The sequence below is a fragment of the Pan troglodytes genome, chromosome 4 (genome assembly GCF_028858775.2).
Source record: "Pan troglodytes isolate AG18354 chromosome 4, NHGRI_mPanTro3-v2.0_pri, whole genome shotgun sequence".
NCBI lineage: Eukaryota > Metazoa > Chordata > Mammalia > Primates > Hominidae > Pan > Pan troglodytes.
In genome coordinates this window covers 145,368,755-145,391,729 of record NC_072402.2, presented here as the reverse complement: position 1 = coordinate 145,391,729, position 22,975 = coordinate 145,368,755, and the positions used below count along the sequence as shown (strand labels likewise).

The window sequence follows — 22,975 nt, the reverse complement described above, 5'->3', positions numbered from 1 at the left end:
TGGTTTTCAATATAAAATCTATAAGTATATCCACTTGATCTGCTAATTTTTGCACGACTTCCTTTCACCGGCATATTGCTGAAGTAGGCATGAAATCCCTTTTAATAACAACGTGAAGGGGAGGGGCCAAGATGGCCGAATGGAAACAGCTCAGGTCTGCAGCTCCCAGCGAGACCAACTCAGAAGGCAGGTGATTTCTGCTTTTCCAATCGAGGTATCCAGTTCATCTCACTGGGACTGGTTTGGCAGTGGGTGTGATCCACAGAGAACCAGCAGAAGCAGGGTGGGGCGTCGCTTCATGTGGGAAGTGCACGCAGCCAGGTGACCTCCTTCCTCCAGCAAAGGGAAGCAGTGACAGACTGTGCTACCTGCCCAAGGTACTACGCTTTTCCCATGGACACTTGCAATCCACAGATCAGCACATTCCCTCATGAGCCTACACCACCAGGGCCCTGGGTTTCAAGCACAAATCTGGGCAGCTGTTTGAGCAGGCACTGAGCTGCAGGATTTTTTTTTTTTTTTTTTTTTTTTTCATACTCCGGCGATGCCTGGAACTCCAATGAGTCAGGACCACCGTCCAATCTCCTGGAAAGGGGGCTGAAGCCAGGGATCCAAGCAGTCTCACAAGCGGGTCCCAGTCCCACTCCCATGCTCCCATGGAACCCAGCAAGATAAGAAACACTTGCTTGAAATTCTCACTGCCAGCACAGCAGTCTAGAGTCAGCCTGAGATGATTGAGTTTGGTGGGGGGAGGAGTGACCGTCATTACTGTGGCTTTAGTTGGTGGTTTTCCCCTGACTGTGCTAAGGCGACTGGGAGATTTTTGGACTGGGCCGAATTCACCACAGCACAGCAAAGCGGCTGTGGTCAGACTGCTTCTCTAGAGTCCTCCTCACTAGGCAAGGTCTCTCTGCAGGAAATCCAGCAGCTCCATTCAGGGCCTTACAGACAGAACTCTCATCTCCCTGGGACACAGCACTTGAGGGGAGGGGCGGCTGTGGTAGCAGCTTCAGCGGATTTAATCTTTCCTGCCTGCTGGCTCTGAAGATACTGGCTGATCCTGACAGGGGAGATTCTCCCAGCACAGCGCACCAGCTCTGCTAAGGGACAGACTGCCTGCTCAAGTGGGTTCCTGACCCCTGTGCCTCCTGACTGGGAGAGACCTCCCAGCAGGGGCCAACAGACACCTCATACAGGAGAGCTCTGGCTGGCATCAGGCCAGTGCCCCTCTAAGATGAAGCTTCCAGAGGAAGGAGCAGACAGCAATCTTTGCTGTTCTGCAGTCTCCACTGGTGATACCTAGGCAATAAGGGTCTGGAATGGACCTCCAGCAAACTCCAGCAGACCTGCAGAAGAAAGGCCTGACTGTTTGAAGAAAAACTAGCAAACAACAACAAACAAAACTAAAACAGCAGCAACAACAACATCAACAAAAAGACCCTCCCACAAAAACTCCATCCGAAGGTCATCAGCCTCAAAGATCAAAGGTAGAGAAATCCACAAAGATGAGGGAAAAACACCAAAAATCGCAAAAGCCAGAATGCCTCTTCTCCTCCAAACGTTCACAACAACTGTCCAGCAAGGGCACAGAACTGGATGGAGGATGAGATGGACAAGTTGACAGAAGTAGGTTTCAGAAGGTCAGTAAATAACAAACACCTGTGAGCTAAAGGAGCATGTTCTAACCCAATGCAAGGAAGCTAAGAACCTTGATAAAAGGTTACAGGAACCGCTAACTAGAATAACCAGTTTAGAGAGGAACATAAATGACTTGATGGAGGTGAAGAACACTGCACGAGAACTTCGTGAAGCATACACAAGTATCGATAGCCAAATCGACCAAGCAGAAGAAAGGATACCAGAATTTGAAAACCATCTTGCTGAAATAAGGGATGCAGACAAGATTAGAGAAAAAAGAATGAAAAGGAATGAACAGAGCCTCCAAGAAATATGGGACTATGTTAAAAGACTGAACCTACAATTGACTGGAATACCTCAAAGAGATGGGGAGAATGGAATCAAGTTGGAAAATACACTTGAGGATATTATGCAGGAGAATTTCTCCAACCTAGCAAGACAGGCCAACATTCAAATCCAGGAAATACAGAGAACACCACTAAGATACTCCATTAAAAGATCAACCCCAAGACACATAATCATTAGATTTTCCAAGGTCAAAATGAAAGAAAAAATGTTAAGGGTAACCAGAGAGAAAGGCCAGGTCACCTAAAAAGGGAAGCCCATCAGACTACCAGCGGATCTCTCAACATAAACCCTACAAGCCAGAAGAGAGTAGGGGCCAATAGTCAACATTCTTTTTGTTTGTTTGTTTTGTTTTGTTTTGTTTTGTTTGAGACGGAGTCTCGCTCTGTCACCCAGGCTGGAGTGCAGTGGCATGATCTCGGCTCACTGCAAGCTCCGCCTCTTGGGTTCATGTCATTCCCCTGCCTCAGCCTCCCGAATAGCCGGGACTACAGGCGTCCGCCACCATGCCCGGACAATTTTTTTGTATTTTTAGTAGAGACGGGGTTTCACCATGTTAGCCAGGATGGTCTCGATCTCCTGACCTTGTGATCCACCCGCCTCGGCCTCCCAAAGTGTTGGGATTACAGGCGTGAGCCACAGTACCCGGCCATCAACATTCTTAAAGAAAATAATTTTGAACCCAGAATTTCATATCCAGCCAAACTAAGCTTCATAAGTGAAGGAGAAATGAAATCCTTTCCAGACAAGCAAATATTTTATCACCACCAGGCCTGCTTTGCAAGAGGTCCTGAAGGAAGCGCTAAATATGGAAAGAAAAAACCAGTACTTGCCACTGCAAAAACACACCAAAATATAAAGACCAATGACACTATGAAGAAACTGCATCAATGAATGTGCAAAATAACCAGCTAGCATCATGATGACAGGATCAAATTCACATATAACAATATTAACCTTAAATGTAAATGGGCTATCGTCCCAGTTAAAAGACACAGACTAGCAAATTGGATAAAAAGTGAAGACCCATCAGTGTGCTGTATTCAGGAGACCCATCTCACATGCAAAGACACACGTAAGCTCAAAATAAAGGGACAGAGGAAAATTTGCCAAGCAAATGGAAAGCAAAAAAAAGCAGGGGTTGCAATCCTAGTCTCTGATAAAACAGACTTTAAACCAACAAAGATCAAAAAGACAAAGAAGGGCGTTACATAATGGTAAAGGGATCAATTCAACAAGAAGAGCAAACTAACCTAAAAATATATGCACCCAATACAGGAGCACCCAGATTCATAAAACAAGTTCTTAGAGACCTACAAAGAGACTTAGACTCCTACACAGTAATAGTGGGAGACTAACACCCCACTGTCAATATTAGACAGATCAATGTGATAGACAAATAACAAGGGTATTCAGGACTTGAACTCAGCTCTGGATCAAGTGTACCTAATAGAACAGAACTCTCTATTCCAGATCAACATAATACACATTATTCTCATGCCACATGACACTTATTCTAAAATCAACCACATAATTGGAAGTAAAACACTCCTCAGCAAATGCAAAAGAACTGAAATCACAACACACAGTCTCTCAGACTCAGGATTAAGAAACTTATTCAAAACCACACAACTACATGGAAATCAAACAACCTGCTCCTGAATGACTGCTGGGTAAATAACAAAATTAAGACAGAAATCAAGAAGTTCTTTGAAAACAATGAGAACAGAGAGACAATGTACCAGAATCTCTGGGATACAGATAAAGCAATGTTTAGAGGGAAATTTATAGCACTAAATGCCCACATCAGAAAGATGGAAAGATCTAAAATCAACACCTTAACATCACAATTAAAAGAACTAGAGAAGAAAGAGCAAACAAATCCAAAAGCTAGCAGAAGACAAGAAATAGCTAAGATCAGAGCAGAACTGAAGCAGATAAAAACACAAAACACCCTTCAAAAAATCAATGAATCCAGGAGCTGGATTTTTGAAAAAATTAACAAAACAGACCACTAACTAGACTAATAAAGAAAAAAAGAGTGCACCAAATAGACACAATAAAAAATGATAAAGGAGCTATCACCACTAACTCCATAGAAGTACAAACTACCATCAGAGAATACTATAAATGCCTCTACACAAATAAACTAGAAAATCTAGAAGAAATGGATGAATTCCTGGACACTTACACCCTCCCAAGACTAAACCAGGAAGAAGTCAAATCCCTGAATAGACCAATAACAAGTTCTGAAATAGAGGCAGTAATTAATAGCCTACCAACAAAAAAATCCCAGGACCAGACAGATTCATAGCTGAATTCTACCAGAGGTACAAAGAGGAGCTGGTACCATTCCTTCTGAAACTATTCCAAACAATTTAAAAGGAGGGACTCCTCCCTAACTCATTTTATGGGGCCAGCATCATCCTGATACCAAAACGTGGAGAGACAACAAAAAAAGAAAACTTCAGGCCAATATCCCTGATGAACATCGATGTGAAAATTCTCAATAAAATACTGACAAACCAAATCCAGCAGCACATCAAAAAGCTTATCCACCATGATCAAGTCAGCTTCATCCCTGGGATGCAAGGATGGTTCAATGTATGCAAATCAATCAATGTAATCCATCACATAAACAGAACCAATGACCAAAACCACATGATTATCTCAATAGATGCAGAAAAGGCCTTCAATAAAATTCAACATCCCTTCAGGTTAAAAATTCTCAGTAAACTAGGTATTGGTGGAACAAACCTCAAAATAATAAGAGCTATTTATGACAAACCCATAGCCAATGTCATACTGAATGGAAAAAACTGGAAGCATTCCCTTTGAAAACCAGCACAAGACAAGAATGCCCTCTCTCACCACTCTTAGTCAACATAGCATTGGAAGCTCTGGCCAGGGTAATCAGGCAAGAGAAAGAAATCAAGTGTATTCAGATAGGAAGAGAGGAAGTCAAATTATCTCTGTTTGCAGATGACGTGATTCTGTATTTAGAAATCCCCATCATCTCAGCCCAAAACTCCTTAAGCTGATAAGCAACTTCAGCAAAGTCTCAGGATACAAAAGCAATGTGCAAAAATCACAAACTTTCCTATACACCAACAATAGACAAGCAGAGAGCCAAATCATGAATAAACTCCCATTCACAATTGCTACAAAGAGAATAAAATACCTAGGAATACAGCTTACGAGGGACATGAAGGACCTCTTCAAGGGGAGCTACAAACCACTGCTCAAGGAAATAAGAGAGGACATAAACAAGTGGAAAAACATTCCATCCTTATGGATAGGAAGAATCATCATCATGAAAATGTCCATACTGCCAAAAGTAATTTATAGATCAACACTATTCCCATCAAACTACCATTGACATTCTTCACAGAATTTAAAAAAAAAACTACTTTAAATTTCATATGGAACCAAAAAGAGCCCATATAGCCAACACAATCCTAAGCAAAAAGAACAGAGCTGGAGGCATCATACTACCTGACTTCAAACTCTACTACAAGGCTACAGTAACCAAAACAGCATAGTACTGGTACCAAAACAGATATATAGACCAATGGAACAGAACAGAGGCCTCAGAAATAACATCACACATCTACAACCACCTGATCTTCGACAAGCCTGACAAAAACAAGCAATGAGGAAAGGATTCCCTACTTAATACATGGTGCTGGGAAAACTGGCTAGGCATATGCAGAAAACTGAAACTGGATCCCTTCCTTACACCTTATACACAAATTAACTCAAGATGGATTAAAGACTTAAATGTAAAACCCAAAACCATACAAACCTTAAAAGTAAACCTAGGCAGTACCATTCAGGACATAGGCATGGGCAAAGACTTCATGATGAAAACGCCAAAAGTAATTGCAACAATTGCCAAAATTGACAAATGGGATCCAATTAAACTAAAGGGCTTCTGCACAGCAAAAGAAACTCGCATCAGAGTGAACAGACAACCTACAGAATGGGAGAAAATTTTGCAATCTACCCTTCTGACAAAGGTGTAATATCCAGAATCTATAAGGAACTTAAACAAATTTACAAGAAAAAGCAAACAACTCCACCAAAAAGTGGGCAAGGTATATAAACAGACACTTCTCAAAAGAAGACATTTATGCGGCCAGCAAACCTGAAAAAAAAAAGCTCATCATCTCTGATTATTTGAGAAATGCAAATCAAAACCACAATTGGATACCATCCCACACTAGTCAGAATGGAAATTATTAAAAAGTCAAGAAACAGTAGATGCTGGTGAGTCTGTGGAGAAATAGGAACACTTTTTGCACTGTTGGTGGGAATGTAGATTGGTTCAACCATTGTTGAGGACAGGGTGGTTATTCCTCAGGGATCTAGAACCAGAAATACCTTTTGACCTAGCAATCCCATTACTGGGTATACATCCAAGGGAATATAAATCATTCTACTAAAAGGCACATTCACACGTATGTTTATTGCAGCATTATTTACAATAGCAAAGACATGGAACCAGCCCAAATGCCCATCAATTATATAGACTGAATAAGGAAAATGTGGTACATGTGCACCATGGAATACTATGCAGCCATAAAAAAAGAATGAGTTCATGTCCTTTGTAGGGACATGAATGAAGCTGGAAGCCATCATCCTCAGCAAACTAACACAGGAACAGAAAACCAAACACTGCATGTTCCCGCTCATAAGTGGGAGTTGAACAATGAGAACACATGGACAAGGGAGGGGAACATCACACACTGGGGCCTATCAGGTGGTGGGGGCAAGGGGAGGGAGAGCATTAGGACAAACACCTAATGCATGCGGGGCTTAAAACCTAGAGGACCGGTTGATAGGTACAGCAAACCACGATGGCACATGTATACCTATGTAACAAACCTGCACATTCTGTACATGTATCCCAGAACTTAAAGTAAAATAAACATTAAAATTTTAAAAAGTAAATCTGAGCCACCTTATGAGTAGTTCACAAACTGCATGAACACAGAATAACATAGGAAACTTTTTTGATAGCGCAGATATACACATCTTCATTTTTTCCTTCTTTTTACTCTGTGCCTACCCCTACCCCAAGCTCCATTTTTGGAACTGAAAGGGAGAGAAATGGGAGTTGTTCTGTCTAGAAAATTTCCCCAGAGAATTCTGGTTTATACCCTTTCCCATCTAAGTAGGGCTTTGGTTGATTTACAGTATTTTGAGATCAGAGTCCATGCTCATAACTGCTACGCAATAAAGCTTTCTCAATGCTAATTACTATATATCCCACAGGAAACCACTTTGGGAAATGCTTAAAGTATATGAATAATCTTAAAGCCAGTATAGCATAGTACCTAACAGAATGGGCTCTATAGTTAGAAGATTCCATTAAAAATACGGCTTCACAACTTACTAGACATATGACTATGACCAAGTTTTTAAGCTTTCAGGTCCTCAGTCATCACCTGTAAAATGATGACGACTGAACCTACTGAATAGGATTGTTATAAAATAAGGCATATTAAGCTCTGAGTATAGTACCCTGAATATAGTGAAAGATCAATAAATTTCAGCTGTGATGATGGTGATAATGAGGCTGAATGTGGGCAGTAATAGAATGATTTCTCGACAAGTCTAACAAGGTGAGTACATAAAAAACAACTAGAGCTATGTCAACTCATAAAAAGTAACTAGAGCTATGTTAACCTGCAAATAAAAGTAATGCTCCAGTTGACAAGTCTGACAAATGAACATGCTGCTCAGTTAAGAAAAACACAGGTCTCAAGTCTTCTACAAGGAGACGGAAACCAAAGACAATGCTATTATTCCCAATTAACGGGACAATATTGAATTCTTACCAAGTTATCAGATGATATTACAAGATCATGCAGAATTTAGCCCAAAGCTCTCTCAGAATTGACCTAAAATTTAAGCATGTGACTCACAGGCAGTAGCTCACAGATATTTATATGTGGAAAATACGTGACTATGTAACACCATTTCTGTTGCAATTTTTTTTTTTCTGGTCTAAGAGCACACAGAAAAGAAAAATTTATACAAAAGTATTTGTTTTGTATAAGGAGACACTTTTAGAAAAAGCAAAACAGCGTAATGTTGTTTGTATTAAATGTCTTTTCCTTATCTCCATTTTGAATGTACACATAGAATATAGTGAAACAATAAGAAAGGTTTCACCCAATGGCTATGCTCTCTTTAAAAACTGTTTATAGACATTCACTTCATTAGCCCTCATCCTAGGATGGCAAAAAGGTTTCATTCCAAGGGAACTCAAATCAACTGGTATTGAATGCCTGTGGCCTTTAGTTGAGAAATTCTTCTGAGGCCATGCCCAGGCTTAGCAGAAATGCATATTTGGATCAATAAATATATCTCACACATGTGGGAGGGAAAATAGTGGTTAATATTGCCAGATATTTTCTATTCCTGTTAATCCCAACCATGATTTTCTTATAGTAATGATAAAATGGTTGCTAAGAACTGGCTGCTCTGAAATACAAGTGAGAACAGAAAGAGATATAACACATGAACCATGGAAGGACCTCCCTCCAAATCCATCACCTGAATGCAAGCATGTTAGTCTTGGAAAAATGACTAGGCCACTGGGAAGTCTGAAGTTTCTTCAGTTACAAATGACCAGCTACTAACAGGAGCAACAGCTATTTTGATTGAATCTGAATACCCATTTGCCCAAAGAAGAAGTGACATCAAAAAATGTCCTAGGAAACATTAGAGTGGAATATTTAATGTTCATCTTTATTAAAATTAATGGCTATTTTAAAGTTAGACTGTCCTTTGCATATCTAATCAACCCAGACTATTTCAAACAATATATTGAGTCAAAACATCTTCACAGGATATACTAGAGAGAAAAAAAATTACTCTCCTTGACACCTAATTAACCCAGGATACTTCTTCATTACACAATGTTGCCTCATCTTACTCATGAAACCAATACACTTATCAAATCCGTGATTTTTTTTCTGTATCAATCAGATAAAAGAAGTTAAACTTACACCATTGTAAAAATGTATTTCTTTACAGCATTGTTAAATAAAATGTCCTGGGTCTCATTTAATTCAGATGGATGAAATCAAAGCCAAGGACAGGATCATCTTTTCCCTGGAAAAGGAACTGGAGACCCAGACAGGCTATGTACAGAAACTCCAACTTCAGAAGGAGGCTTTGGACGAACAACTCTTTCTGGTCAAGGAGGCTGAGTGCAACATGAGCAGCCCAAAACGAGAAATTCCAGGAAGGGCAGGTGATGGTTCTGAACACTGCAGCAGTCCTGTAAGTCCATTCTAGTTGAAGTTAAGAACGCACAAGTCATCTTTTATTTAGCTCCCAAGTTTTACCTTTTACTTAAGCTCTTTTCTTGTTTACTACAAAGAAATCAATCTACCTTCTACTATAAAATCAGCTAGTATCTTGAGAACAGGATTTTCTAAACTCATAGACAACTAAGTGGTCTGCACTACATTAGCAGATCACATGAGATAGATTTCTTTAAATCCTTCCTAGAATTTTTCTAGCCAGGCAATACCTATCCAAACTTAAGTCTATTATAAGAAACATAAATTAGATGAAAATATTTTGCCTCTTGCCTACACTGGTAATTTTCCCTTTTGTTAACAATTGGGTTGGAAATTGATAAAGATGGTTGTCATCTACAGGGGTCAAAATGTATAACTGCATAAAAGACAAAACCATTTTTAATCTTCATCTGAAGACTTATTGTCTGATTGAACCTACCACTTATTTCCATGAATTTTCATCATTTTATATGAGAAATTATTTTCGGAAGTGCAGCAATAGAAATGGGCTTATATGCAGTTGGCTATAACTCTTATACCTTTCCAATTATTTAGCTGCTATAATAATGGAAATGTATTATTTAGGAACAGAGATGGGTTCCAAAGTACTACTTAGAACTAAGTAATGAATAATTTATGAATTGATATTCAGAATAAATATATATATATGTATATAATCTTAGTAGGTGGTGGAAAGAGTACTTATCTAGGATTTAGCAGTTTCTGTAAGTTTTAGTTCTGACACTGACAGGTACCCGCAATATAGCATAGTTGTCAAGAGAATGGGCTCTAGAGTCAGACTCTTTGGTTCAAATCCCAAATCTGCCATTTACTGTGTGTCCTTAGGCAAACCACTTGACCATTCAGTTTCCTCATGTGTAAAATAGAAGCTATAGTAGTACCTCATAAGGCTAGTCTAAAGATTAGAAGAGATAATATGTAAAATGTTGAGCATGGTGTCTGGCACATAGCATTTAATACATATTAGTTACTTATCTTTTGACATTAGCCACAAGACCTTAAAGGAGTTATTACCTATCTGAATTTTACCTGTTCTACTGAATCCTTTAGGATATTATGAATGCTGGGATATAATGTATTTGAAACTACTTTGTCAACAGTACAGCATTATCAAAATGTAAGATGATAATATAATTGTTAGCATATGATAATAACAGTCCTGTATAACTCTACAACATGAAATTAAGCCATGAATGCCCTGTGTAAGGTGATTCACAGCCATTCTACCAGTGGAGAAGCCAGTTGCATTGGGCAGAATATACTAGTGAGGCCTATCCTATAAACTACTGCCCTTTATACATGAAGGTAATACATCAACATTTTCTCACTTTGACCTTTTTCTTCAGGAGTATGAAGGAATTGACTATATTCATCCCTACCTCCTACTCTCTCCCCTCTGTGGCTAATGGTAATACCAGGACAGCTGTCTAAGCTGTGGGAAGCAATGTGTGGCCATGACACAAGGGATGCCCTTTGAACCTTATGTAATCACATCATGACCTTGGTCCCACAGCACACAGCTCTGATAAGTTGATCCAACCCTCTGCACTCTCCCTGCCCTGAGTCCTGGATCCAGGGAGTATCTGCCACATGGAATTCATTTGCAATTACAACCTGGCGTGGTCTTCAACCCAAGTGGTGAATATTGAGAGTTATAAAAGGGTAAATATTTACTCTTTGGATAAAAGAATATTTTATTCTCACTTCAGGAGCCAGATAAGAGAACTGAGCCTATTACTTTTATGAATAATAAGTGATATTCCCAAACTTTGTGAAAAGTGTTGTTGAAGAAATACCCAATTTAATTTTTCTTTGTAGGATTTGCGAAGAAATCAAAAGAGAATAGCTGAATTGAATGCCACTATAAGAAAATTAGAAGACAGGAATACCTTGCTTGGAGATGAACGAAATGAACTGGTGAGATATACTAAAAATTTTTGTTGATGTTGTTGTTAAGCATTATGTTACAGAATTACATACTATGTTATAGATACATACCATAATAGAGAAAAGTGTACAAATAATAAAGATACCATTCAATAGATATTCACAAAGTGGCACACTCAACAAACCACCATCCAGATGAATAAATGGAAGATTACCAGCATCTCACACCCCTGCTTCTTGTGACCCCTCCCAATTAGCATCCTGTTAAACTTAACCACTATTCTGACTTCAATCGCCATAGATGTCTATCACCATTAAACATTTTTTTGTAAATGAAATCATACAATATTTTCTCTTTTTTGTCTGACTTCTTCTGCTTCTTTTACTCAGCTTTGTTTGTGAGATTTATCCATTGTGTTGCATGTAGAATTCATTCATTTTCATTTCTCTATAGTATTCAAATAATATATCACAATATACTTATCCATGTTATTGTTAATGGACATTTATGTTGTTTCTTAAAACTTCTGAGCTGTTTTGAGAAGAACAGTGCTTCTACATGTCGTTTGTGAAAAAAGATGCCCATTTCTGGTGGAATATACAGAGGAGTAGAATTACCGGATGTTAGAGTATGGATGTAGTCAGCATCAATAGTTATTACCAAACAGTGAGTTGTCACAATTCCCACCAATAATGAATGAAAGTGGTAGTTTCTCCATATCTTTTCCAACATACAAAAATAATTGTTAGTCATGTTGGTGGATGTAGGGCATACTCTTACACCTTACATTATGGTTTTAATTTTCCTCATTATTAAGAAGGTAGGGTAACTTTTCAAATATTTACTAGCCTTTCAGATATAATTTGTCCTTAGCCTTTTGCCCATTTTCTGTTATGCTGCCTTTACTGTTTCAGTTACTATTAGGATTTTTTTATCATCACTTGTGGTACATTTGCATTTAAAATATCTTGCTCTATGGCTTACATTTTTGTTTTTAATAGAGCTGTTCATATAAGAGTTATTTTCAGCCTTTCCTTTTGTCAAATATATGCATTTTAGGCTGTAATTGACCCTCTAAGCCTTGCTTTAGTTTAATATATTGTTATTTCATTCAAAAATTTTTCTAATATCATGTAATTTTTTTCTTTGATATATGGGTCACTTAGAAGTAGATGGCTTAATTTCAAAACATTTAGAGATTTTTTTAGTTATCTTTCTGGTATCCATTTCTACCTTAATTCTACTATAGTCAGAGAATGTACTTTGTATATTTCGTTCCTTCAAAATTTGTTGAGATTTGCTTTATGACCTCAGCATACAGTCAATTTTAGCAATGTTACATGTTTACATGAAAAGGAGGCATACTCTGTAATTATTAGTTGCAGTTTGATTGAAGTTTGTTAATAATCTTGTTTAAAATTTTTCAATTCTTACTGATATTTTTGTCTGCTTGTTCTCCCAATAGATTTGTCTATATCCTTCTTAGTTCTTTAAATTTAACTTTATATGTAGAACAATAATATATATTTATAATATATTAGAAATTATGTTACTAGATGAATATAAATTAATATTTGTTATATTTTTTGTGTATTGACCCTTTAATCATTATGCTTTTTTTTTTCCTCTGGTAATACTTCTTGGCTTAAAGTCGTTGTTATTAGTTGAACTGTATCAGATTTTTGTTTTAGTGTTAGCGTGCATATACATGTGTATGTGTATATATATGTATTTATAACTATATAGACATACATATATACATACATATTTACACATACATATATACACACACAAACACACTTTTTTCCAACCTTTCTGTGTTTTATTTAAGGTGTATCTTAAAAGGAACATTTTGTTGGGTATTGTGGGACTATGGTTATTGATGTATGATGTGATAGAATTATAGATATTTTCTTTATGCATATCTGCATTTTCTGTGAATTGTATTAATAATTTAAATATTTAAAACTCACATCATTGACCTTCAGAAGAGACAGATTAAAAAATAAGAATAACTTATTGTCCTTATATGTATACAATATTTAATATTAATGCTTCAGGCACTAAGGACTAAGGCATTAATGCTTCAGGACTAAGTCAGATTATTTGTAAAAATAAACCCAGTTTTGGCCTTTAATATGAAATGGAGTTCTTTCTTTAATACGAAATTGAGATTGAGATGGATTTGCGGAAGTGCTGTTTAAGAATCGTAAGATGAGATTTTACAAATATTCATAATTAGCTAAGTCTTCCACCTCAGCACTTCCCAAAATCTTAGAATCTCAAGAACAGTAGTGCGTACTTTAAAAAGTCTTCTCAAATATTTCTAATACACCCCTCCTTTTTCCTTGCTCTTCTCCCAATACATATTCACATTCAGAATCATTAGTAAGAAAAGAATAAGCTAATCATGAGAAGCTGAAAATGAAAATCTATAATGTATAGGATGATCACGAAATATACAAAAAGGAGTGTTTTAAAAGTAAAGGGGAGGACTATCAACAATCCCCTCAAGACAATTTTCATAAACTTAGACCAGTGGTTCCCAACTACAGGCGATTTTGGCAATATCTGATGTTTTTGATGGTCGCAATTAGCAGAGTGTTACTGGCATCTAGCCAGCAGAGGCCAGGGATGCTGCTAAACATCCTCCACTGCACAGGACACCTCACATCAAAAAAACATCTGGCTCAAAATGTCACAGATGCCGAGACTGAGAAACCCTGCTTTAGACTAACCAAGCAAATGAGAGTATGCTCACTCTTAATTATGGGTGGATAACAATACAATCATACTTACTAAGCTTGGGGAGAATTTGATATCCTTACACAAACATCCATAGAGTTTCAAACTTACGTGTGGTTTTTTCTTCCCTCAATAAAATTTCTTTTAAAATAACAACTGTAGTGCGAGTCAGGAGATTTCCACAAGATCTCTGAAAGAATGACCTTTGGATTCAGCTCCTGGTCGCATTACTTAGTGACCGTGTGGTCTGGGTGAGCTCCTTTATCTCTGAGCTAATGCAGGTCATTCCAGGTGCAGGGATTGCAGCTGAGCACGGTGGAGTAACAAGTGGGGGAAGCGAAAGAAAGCAAGGAGAGCGCGTCCTCCCGAGCATTTCCAAAACCAGTCTCTGGAGTACTTTCCTTAAGACAATGGATTGATATAAGGCTATAAAGGCTGTGATGAAAAACCGTTAGAGAAAACCGAAAAGAAAGCAAACAGTCTGTTAAGTGAAGGATTGGAATGTCAGTGGTCAGTCCTCAGCCACATAGTGAAGCAGACAAGGCTGGCTCCAGAGGTGCTTTCACTCCCACCACTTTACTCCCCTTCCCCCACGTCCCCCAAACGCAAGACACAAATCTTCACTTATTTCTTCCCAGTTAAAACGTGTGCGGGAAACCGAAAAGCAATGTAAACCTCTCCTGGAAAGGAACAAGTGCCTCGCCAAGAGAAACGATGAACTGATGGTGTCCTTGCAGCGCATGGAAGAAAAACTAAAAGCCGTTACCAAGGAAAATTCAGAAATGGTGTGTATCACAGACTCTGCAAAACTGCAGCTTCCTTGATTATATTACCTTAATAACCTGAATTATTGCCATTTCTCAGCTTATTTTAAAAATACAGTGCTATTTGGATTTTTCCTTATGTAAGCAAGGAAGCCTTAATGAAGAAAGCAAGAGAAGGTTGCTGGCTCTGAATTTTATGAGGTTTCTATATTTGCAAAACTGTAGGAGTGCTTCCAGGAATTTGCACACTTTCCAAAAGCTTGGAAATGGAGAAGGAAAGCTTTGACATAACTTAGCCACAGAAACCATCCATGACTTCACTAACATGCTATTTACAGACCTATACCCCAGGCACACCTTGTCTTCTAAGATCGTGCCTGATATTTGGGAAATAGATACCATTACTTGTGTTATATGCGGACAAGTGAAATGATAATGTACTCCTTAATAGACTTTCAATACATCTATAGAGATCTTCGACAATCCCCAATGATAATGACTTATTATGGCAGATAAAATGTGCTTGAGGATTTAGTTGGTGTATGTGTATTCAGGCTGGGCAATTTCCAAATTTAGCTGGAGCCTCATAAACTTTCTACAGATATTTTATGTTAACAACCAAAGTTTGAGGTTTTTAAAGTCTCCACCTGTACTTTCTTCTTTTCCAATCCAGAGAGAAAAAATAACATCCCATCCACCCCTGAAGAAATTAAAATCTCTGAACGACCTCGACCAAGCTAATGAAGAACAAGAAACAGAGTTTCTAAAACTTCAGGTCATTGAGCAACAGAACATTATTGATGAGCTCACAAGGGTACGTGTCAATCAATCTGTAAACCCTAAGTTGTTCCCAAGGACAAGTAGCCAACAAAATATACACTGAAAGCAGTTAATTTTAGTTTAACCCCAGAGGCCCAAGTTCATATGTTAAATATGTAATTTTGTTCTAGAGACTGTATTCCAATATTTTATATTGTTCAACTGCTTTACACCTTTTAAATTATAATCCTTTGTTAACTAATTTGGTAGCACAAATAGTAACAGCAAAGCACATTAAAAGAACTTTTAAATGCCTCGTTGTATAAGTTTGTAGGTAGGTTGGGTGTGTCTTGTAACTGCCTTCCAGTAGCAGGATCCTGAGGCTCAGAGATTTAATATGTTGTCTATGCTAACAACATCACATATATATCTTGTTTCCCAGGTCTCAATTCAGTGTCTAGCACATAGTTACAGTTCAACAAATATTTATTGGATGAACAGCAACAATATAATTACATAACAGAGCTAAAATTTCAGCCCAGATTTTCTGATCATTACTTCAGTACCTACTGAGTGGGTAGAGCAGTTATTACTTCCATCAGAGTTTGGCTGAGGTTTGTGTTACTAGTAAGGATGCACTAAGACCTCTAGGTGCCTTTGGGTTTTCTTCTTTGCCTCTCCATCTGTGATCTGTGAATGACATCGCTTGTTGCTCTCACTTCAGGACCAAGTCAAGGCCTAAAGACTTGAATTGCAAGGAGGGAGTTAGGCAATAGTCTCCAGAGTGAGGTGAGAAAAGTGATTCACTGCCACTGAGACAGAGAAAGGTTATAGCTTCTGTTTATAATTACTTATGATTCATCCTTTTTAAAATTTCTATGTTGACCATATGTTACAATGAATACATTAGATTAGGAAGGTAATTTAAATATATAATTGTATTAGGGCTCTCTAGAGGGACAGAAGTAATAGGATAGATGTATATGTAATGGGGAGTTTAATAAGGAGTATTGGCACACACGATCGCAAGGTGAGGTCCCACAATAGGTCATCTGCAAGCTGAAGAGCAAGGAAGCCAGTCCAAGTCCCAAAGCTGAAGAACTTAGAGTCTGATGTTCCAGGGCAGGAAGAATCAGGAGAAAGATGTAGGCTGGGAGACTCAACCAGTCTAGTCTTTTCACGTGCTTCTCTGCCTGCTTTTATTCTGGCTGTGATGGCAGCTGTTTAGATTGTGCTCACCCAGATTGAGGGTGAGTCTACCTCTCCCAGTCCACTGACTCAAACGTTAACCTCCTTTGGCAACACCCACGTAGACACACCCAGGAACAATACTTTGTATCCTTCAATCCAATCAAATTGACACTCAATATTAACCATCACAATAATGTGTAAATTGTAAAAGTCTCATATATAGAGGCTGCATTTTTACTTATGAAGGTGAAAAAAAAAAGCCCGAACACCACTGGCTTAAACCAGATTACTCATTAAATGTGGTCTCCCTGTTTTCCTCATTTCATTTTCACATCCTAATAACCCATACATTTTACAAATTCGTGAGCCCAGGAATTTGCCTGGCTTTGAGTATCCTGAGATTAAGCTGTAAATTTTTTATAGAATTTTGGGCTATTTAGGCATACTCATCAGACTTTTCAAAAGACATTCTATCTAGTTTAAATTTTTACAGTAAATACATGGAGTGCTTAGTGAATAAACCCCAAATTCCCATGATATCTCTATTCACAGCAACAATAAATCATGAAATTGATCAATATTTCTAGGCATTCTTTGAGATTCCCAGAAAATTTTTTAAAAACTGAAGACAAAACAGAAACACTAAATGGCTCCAACCCACTAGCTACTCTGTTCTCTGTCCTATTTTCAGGGACTGCAGGTGAGAACAAGGATGCAAAAATAGGCCAAAGACAGCTTTCTATGCATTTCAAATGACTAAATGAAAAGAATACGGTTTTACTTTATTGTGAAATTATATTTTTAACACAAATTTAAAGTAATTTTGGATCTAGGAGGACTAAAGTACTGTGCTTTGGGGGAATATAAGTAACTATTTTCATAGCTACTTGATGTTCAAGTATAAAACAGGATTCTGATTAGGAACACAGTACACTTTCTGATCATGAGGCTCCTTGATCCACATAACTCATCAGGAATAGTTGTAGAAGATTCTTGTTTTGAATATACTTAAGTATCAATCCCAAAAGTTGCCAAAATTTAAAAAACAAAGTCTTATTCTTTTCCAAATATAATGCCTTATGGGAAAGAACACTCTGTCTTTGCAAAAAAACTATAAAGAAACATCTACCAATTCTGGATCTGAAAATCTTTCATCTGTTTTCCAGGACCGAGAAAAGCTCATCCGTAGAAGAAAGCATAGAAGAAGTTCCAAGCCAATTAAGGTAATAAGAAATCAAAGTTATCAGGCATTTGCCACAAACAGCCAGAGAGATAAGGCTTGGCATGGAATTTTCCTACAAAGATGTGATGAATCAGGTGTTCCAGAACTGTTGCAGCAAACCATGGGCATTATTTGCTAGAAGAAAATATTTTCTGTTGACATTTCTTCGAAGTCTAAAAATGATTCTGTTGTAAATTTTAACCTGAAAGGGGTTTGCTTTAATGTAACTTTCTCTAAATGGAGATGCCCCTAGGTTTGATGTACAAAGGATTACCTGACAAGTTGGAAAGTCATATTCAAGAAATGCACATGATTTGATGTCTCCCACTTATGACAATTAATACATTTTCATTATTCATTCAGACAATCTTATTGATAACAATGCTCCCAATCCATCAATATCTGTATAGCCTCTTATAATCCACAAAGTTTTGTTATTCAGTTTGTCTATTTGATTTTTATTTTGTTTTTTACCAAGTATACCATTTGTTTTTAATGTGGACTTGGATGACAAGACTTAAGATTTGATTATCTCCATCACATAGATACCTGAGTTTTCAAAATCCTTTGGTCATAGTTTAAATACAGGAAAGAGTAAACCACACTAGCTCATCATGATATAAAATGTAATATGAAAGAGGCTTCAGTGTTTCTATGAAAAAAGCTACATATTATGAATTTTTCTTAAGATGTCAGAAGTGAAATAGTATGAGAGAAACACTTATTGGAATTATTATGCTCATGCCTAATGTTTTTATTTCAACAAAGAAGCATAGAGGATCCATGTCTTCTATATTCACTTACACGTATGCCAGTTGACAGTATTTTAACATTCAACTTTCCCTACTGTTAGCTGTGTCAGTAAATAGGTACTTTCCCTCCATTTAGAGGCCTGTTTTGGACCCGTTTATTGGCTATGATGAGGACTCCATGGATTCAGAGACATCATCCATGGCCTCATTTAGAACAGACAGAACACCAGCTACTCCTGATGATGACTTGGATGAAGTAAGCTTTTCTACTTCTCTAGCCTAGGGTGATATTGTCACCGAATCTTTGATTTAAGGGGGAAGAAAAAGGATTTCACTTTTCATCTCCTTTATATAAACAGCACAAAGTGATCTCATAATAGTAACCAATTTTGAGGCCGCACTTTATTATCTCTTGAAAAATAGCTTCACTTATAGCGGTAAACCTTTTAGAAATTTCTCTCCAGTTCAACTCTCTAATTGGAAGACTTCTTTCAAAATAAAAGTTACTTTCCAATATTCTTTATCTAGGGAAGGTAGGAACCCAAAAGGCCTTAGCAGGCTTTTGGATGTGGTCTGACACTGTTGAGTGAAGTGTGTTCTGTGGACCACCCTCATCAGAATGATCTAGAGGGCTCAGTTACAATGAAAAGTCCTGGACCCTACCATGCAACTCCTGACTCAGGATCTTAGGAGTGAAACACCCCAGTCTGCATTGTTTCCCAAAATTCCCTGCTGATTATGTTATGTCCGGAAGTTTAAGATGTAATGCAATAAAACAGATTTTATGATTTATCTGGGGGAAAAAAACAAGTTGCTGGAGATGAACATACTGAAAAGAAATAAGAAAATTCTAGGGTATCATTTCCTCAAATTTAGGTCCAAAATCTGGGTATGACTTTTTCTTATTTGGATCCAAAATTGACTACATTCTAAGCTCAAATGATAACAATGAGAAATGTATGAAATGCTAAATGCTTCTTTTACTAAAATAAATATTTATGTATTTCTGCAGTGTCCATCTTGAAAGTGTTACAGTATTTGTGCCCGTATATACACTTCAGAGCTAAAAATAAAATCAAATAGACTGTTAAACAACCTTTTACTTCTTGTAAAAAGTGGGCAAATGTTAATATTTCACTTTGAAAACAGGACCTGAACATAACACAATTGTTTTGGGGCTTTTTTTCTTAACCTCAAGAGTTTAGCAGCTGAAGAATCTGAACTAAGATTTCGACAATTAACAAAAGAATATCAGGCCCTCCAAAGAGCATATGCCCTCCTACAGGAGCAGACGGGAGGCATCATCGACGCTGAACGGGAAGCCAAGGTTAGTGTGTATCTGTGAGAGTGCTCTGAGTTAGCGTGCAGCAGTCACAGCATAAAAGCACCGTGGACATAAAAATATCAATAAGACAGCTTTCCCTGTATTCTTCTCTCCTCTGCAGCTTTTGAATTGTTATGGCTTTTATGTCAACAAACCTTGACTCTAGAAACATTAGAACCAGCTTAGATCAATGCTTTTGTTCTTTTAAAGATAGTTGAGTACATAGTTCTTGTTCTTGCTGTTTGAAAACATACATTTTCAAAGCTAGACAATATTGGATTTTGTTAAGCCATTTTTTAGTTTCTTGCTTAGAAAAAGAACCTTTTTATCTTTCAAAAGCAATAGTGAGCCAGTGTCTTCTCTTCGTTAATAAGTGCCCAGCATTTACGTATGACAACTTACCAGAATTTTCACAGACACTATCTCATTTAACCCTTGAGACAGTCCCCTAAGGCAGATATTTTATAAAAGAGAAATTTGACACTCAGAGAGGTTAATTGAATTGCCCCAAATCGCACAAATAGTAAATGGCAAAGCTGATATTACAACTTAAGTCTTACTGGGTCAAATGTTCTTTCCTTTATATCATAACTGCCTCTCATGAGCCTATTTCAACAAAAAGAAAAGATAGACATGTACTATACTAATTCTTAATATTTATTGAGTGCTTGCTGTGTTCCAGGCATTGTGTTGACATTTTACACACATTATCTATATAATCCTAAAACAACCCTAGGAGCTAGATATGATTATTATCTTCTTTCTATAGAAGAGGAAATAATAGCTTAGTAGAAGTTAAATGTAGTTTAGTGAAGTTAAATTATTTACCTAGGTTTACCTAGGTTTCCTAGCCTTGTGACTTCACAGTCATAATCACCAGGCTATAATTGCCTCCTAGGTAAATTTACATGAGCCAAAAGGCAGCATGACCACCGAGACCACCCAGTGATTTCATCCTACTTTCTTTCTGGAGGGTCTACAATGCACTGAGGAGTTTTGTAGAACTACTATTGTTCAGTGGGAAAGGGTAGATGTAACGCAGTTATACATTTTTCAACAGTAGCATGCATACACACATATATAAGTAAACAAGCAGGTTTTTAAAAAACACCGATTTAGAACAGGCAAGCAATCATTACAAAGGAATGTGCCTGTAGGCTGTCGTATATATGCCCCAGTGCTATAATATTTGTGGTTAAGTGTTCTTACCAACATGGATTGGGGAATTAAAATAATAGCATATTATTTTATTTTTATTTTTTGGAGATTCCTCCAAAAAAAGGAGACTTCTTTTACTTTTTGGAGATTCCTCCCTGTGTCATTTAATTCTTCTACCTAAATAAAGGTTTAGCGTTCTCTCTGACCATTAAAGTCAGGAAAACTTACCATTCTTAGAAAAATAATCTAAAAGAAATAAAGATGTTAGAAAAAGAACAACAGAGTAAATTTAAAGAGACTAGAAATTAAAAAATAATACAGATGAAAGCATCATTGAAAACAAAAGATAAAATTAGGTACAAGAAAAAATAGGTTACAGTCAACATCAATTCACAGTTAAAATAAATCTTAGCAAAATTAATTATTTTTTGGACCTGATAGAGGTAAATGTAATACTTAACAATCAAAAGAATTATTCTCCTCACAATGAATAAGGATATCTTTCATCGCTGTTTTTATTCAACTTTGTACTAAAAAACCTATCCAGATTGTAAAACAACAACAAAAAAATGGGTTTACAGGCAGGAAACAAATTACTAGGCTAAATCACATAGGACAACAAAGTTGCTCCATACAAGATTAGTATTCAAAACTACTTACACACACAGACACACAAAATATGATATATAAAGAGAAAGACAGAGAGAAATTGATTTGGGGACTTAAATTTAGGCACAAAGTTTGCTCTGAAAGAATGGAGAGGCCGGGTGCACTTTGGGAGGCGGAGACGGGTGGATCATCTGAGGTCAGGAGTTCGAGACCAGCCAGGCCAACACGGTGAAACCCCATCTCTACTAAAAATACAAAAATTAGCTGGGCGTGGTGGCTGGTGCCTGTAATCCAAGCTATTTGGGAGGCTGAAGCGGGAGAATTGCTTGAACCCAGGAGGCGGAGGTTGCAGTAAGCTGAGATTGTGCCACTGCATTCCAGCCTGGGTAACAGAGTGAGACTCTGTCTCAAAAAAAAAAAAAAAAAAAAAAAAAAAAAAAATCAAAAGAATTTGGGGAGGCAAAATGGAACAAGGCTTTCATGAAAGAGAAATCATTCAAATAAAGAGAAGAGTGGAGAGTTACAAGGCATATTTAGGAAACAAGAATTATGCCAGCAGGTAAGGGTTTGACTCTAGGCTGATGAGTAGTAGGAAAAGATTGGAAATATAATAGGAGTTCTTGAATGCCAAGCTAAAGAGTTTGAATACTAACCTGAAAATAAAGAATGCTACAGGGAGTTTTAAACAAGAATTTAGATCAGAAAGATTCCTTTGTCATAGAAAATTCTTCTTTTTTTCCTCTCTCTCTCTCTTACTTGTTGAGTTCTAGTCAAGAAAGATATTGAATAACCATTTTACTTGCTGAGTTCTGGAATTTTGGTTTCACCAGGCTCAAGAACAGCTCCAAGCAGAGGTGCTAAGGTATAAAGCCAAAATTGAAGACCTAGAAGCGACTCTGGCTCAGAAAGGGCAGGTAGGCATTTGGTTGCTAGCTCTTCTGCAGATGCAGACAATTCAATCTGACCTTCCTCTAGCTCACCTGTGCATGGGCCGCACCCAGGACACAGCTTGGCTCGCCACAGTGATCTTTCTCAAACTGCCTTAGAATGTTCAACTCTGTACTTCTGTCTCTGGTGTTTTTCTGGCCAGAGTGTGAACCCAGCCACAACAGTGAATGAGCTTGGGCAAGAGAGAGAATGCCAGAGGAAGAGGAACCCTGTACAAATAGCCTAGAGTTGTCATAAGCTGCTAAGACCAAGACCCACCCCTCCAGCTGCGTTCTTTGCCTCTATGCTACAT

The 22,975-nt window shown here is 37.6% G+C and overlaps 1 protein-coding gene across 6 annotated transcripts in view; it reads left to right on the top strand.

Moving 5' to 3' along the window:
* The window catches only part of JAKMIP2 (janus kinase and microtubule interacting protein 2), a 197,466-nt gene that overhangs the window by 123,173 nt on the left and 51,318 nt on the right, over positions 1-22,975 (top strand). For all 6 annotated transcript variants that reach the window (XM_063811576.1, XM_063811575.1, XM_063811574.1 and 3 more), the window contains 8 exons: positions 9,070-9,279; positions 11,142-11,240; positions 14,595-14,741; positions 15,394-15,534; positions 17,837-17,893; positions 18,781-18,900; positions 19,843-19,971; positions 22,566-22,649. In XM_063811576.1, coding sequence (XP_063667646.1) covers positions 9,070-9,279; positions 11,142-11,240; positions 14,595-14,741; positions 15,394-15,534; positions 17,837-17,893; positions 18,781-18,900; positions 19,843-19,971; positions 22,566-22,649 — 987 coding nt within the window. The remainder of the gene's footprint in view (positions 1-9,069; positions 9,280-11,141; positions 11,241-14,594; positions 14,742-15,393; positions 15,535-17,836; positions 17,894-18,780; positions 18,901-19,842; positions 19,972-22,565; positions 22,650-22,975) is intronic.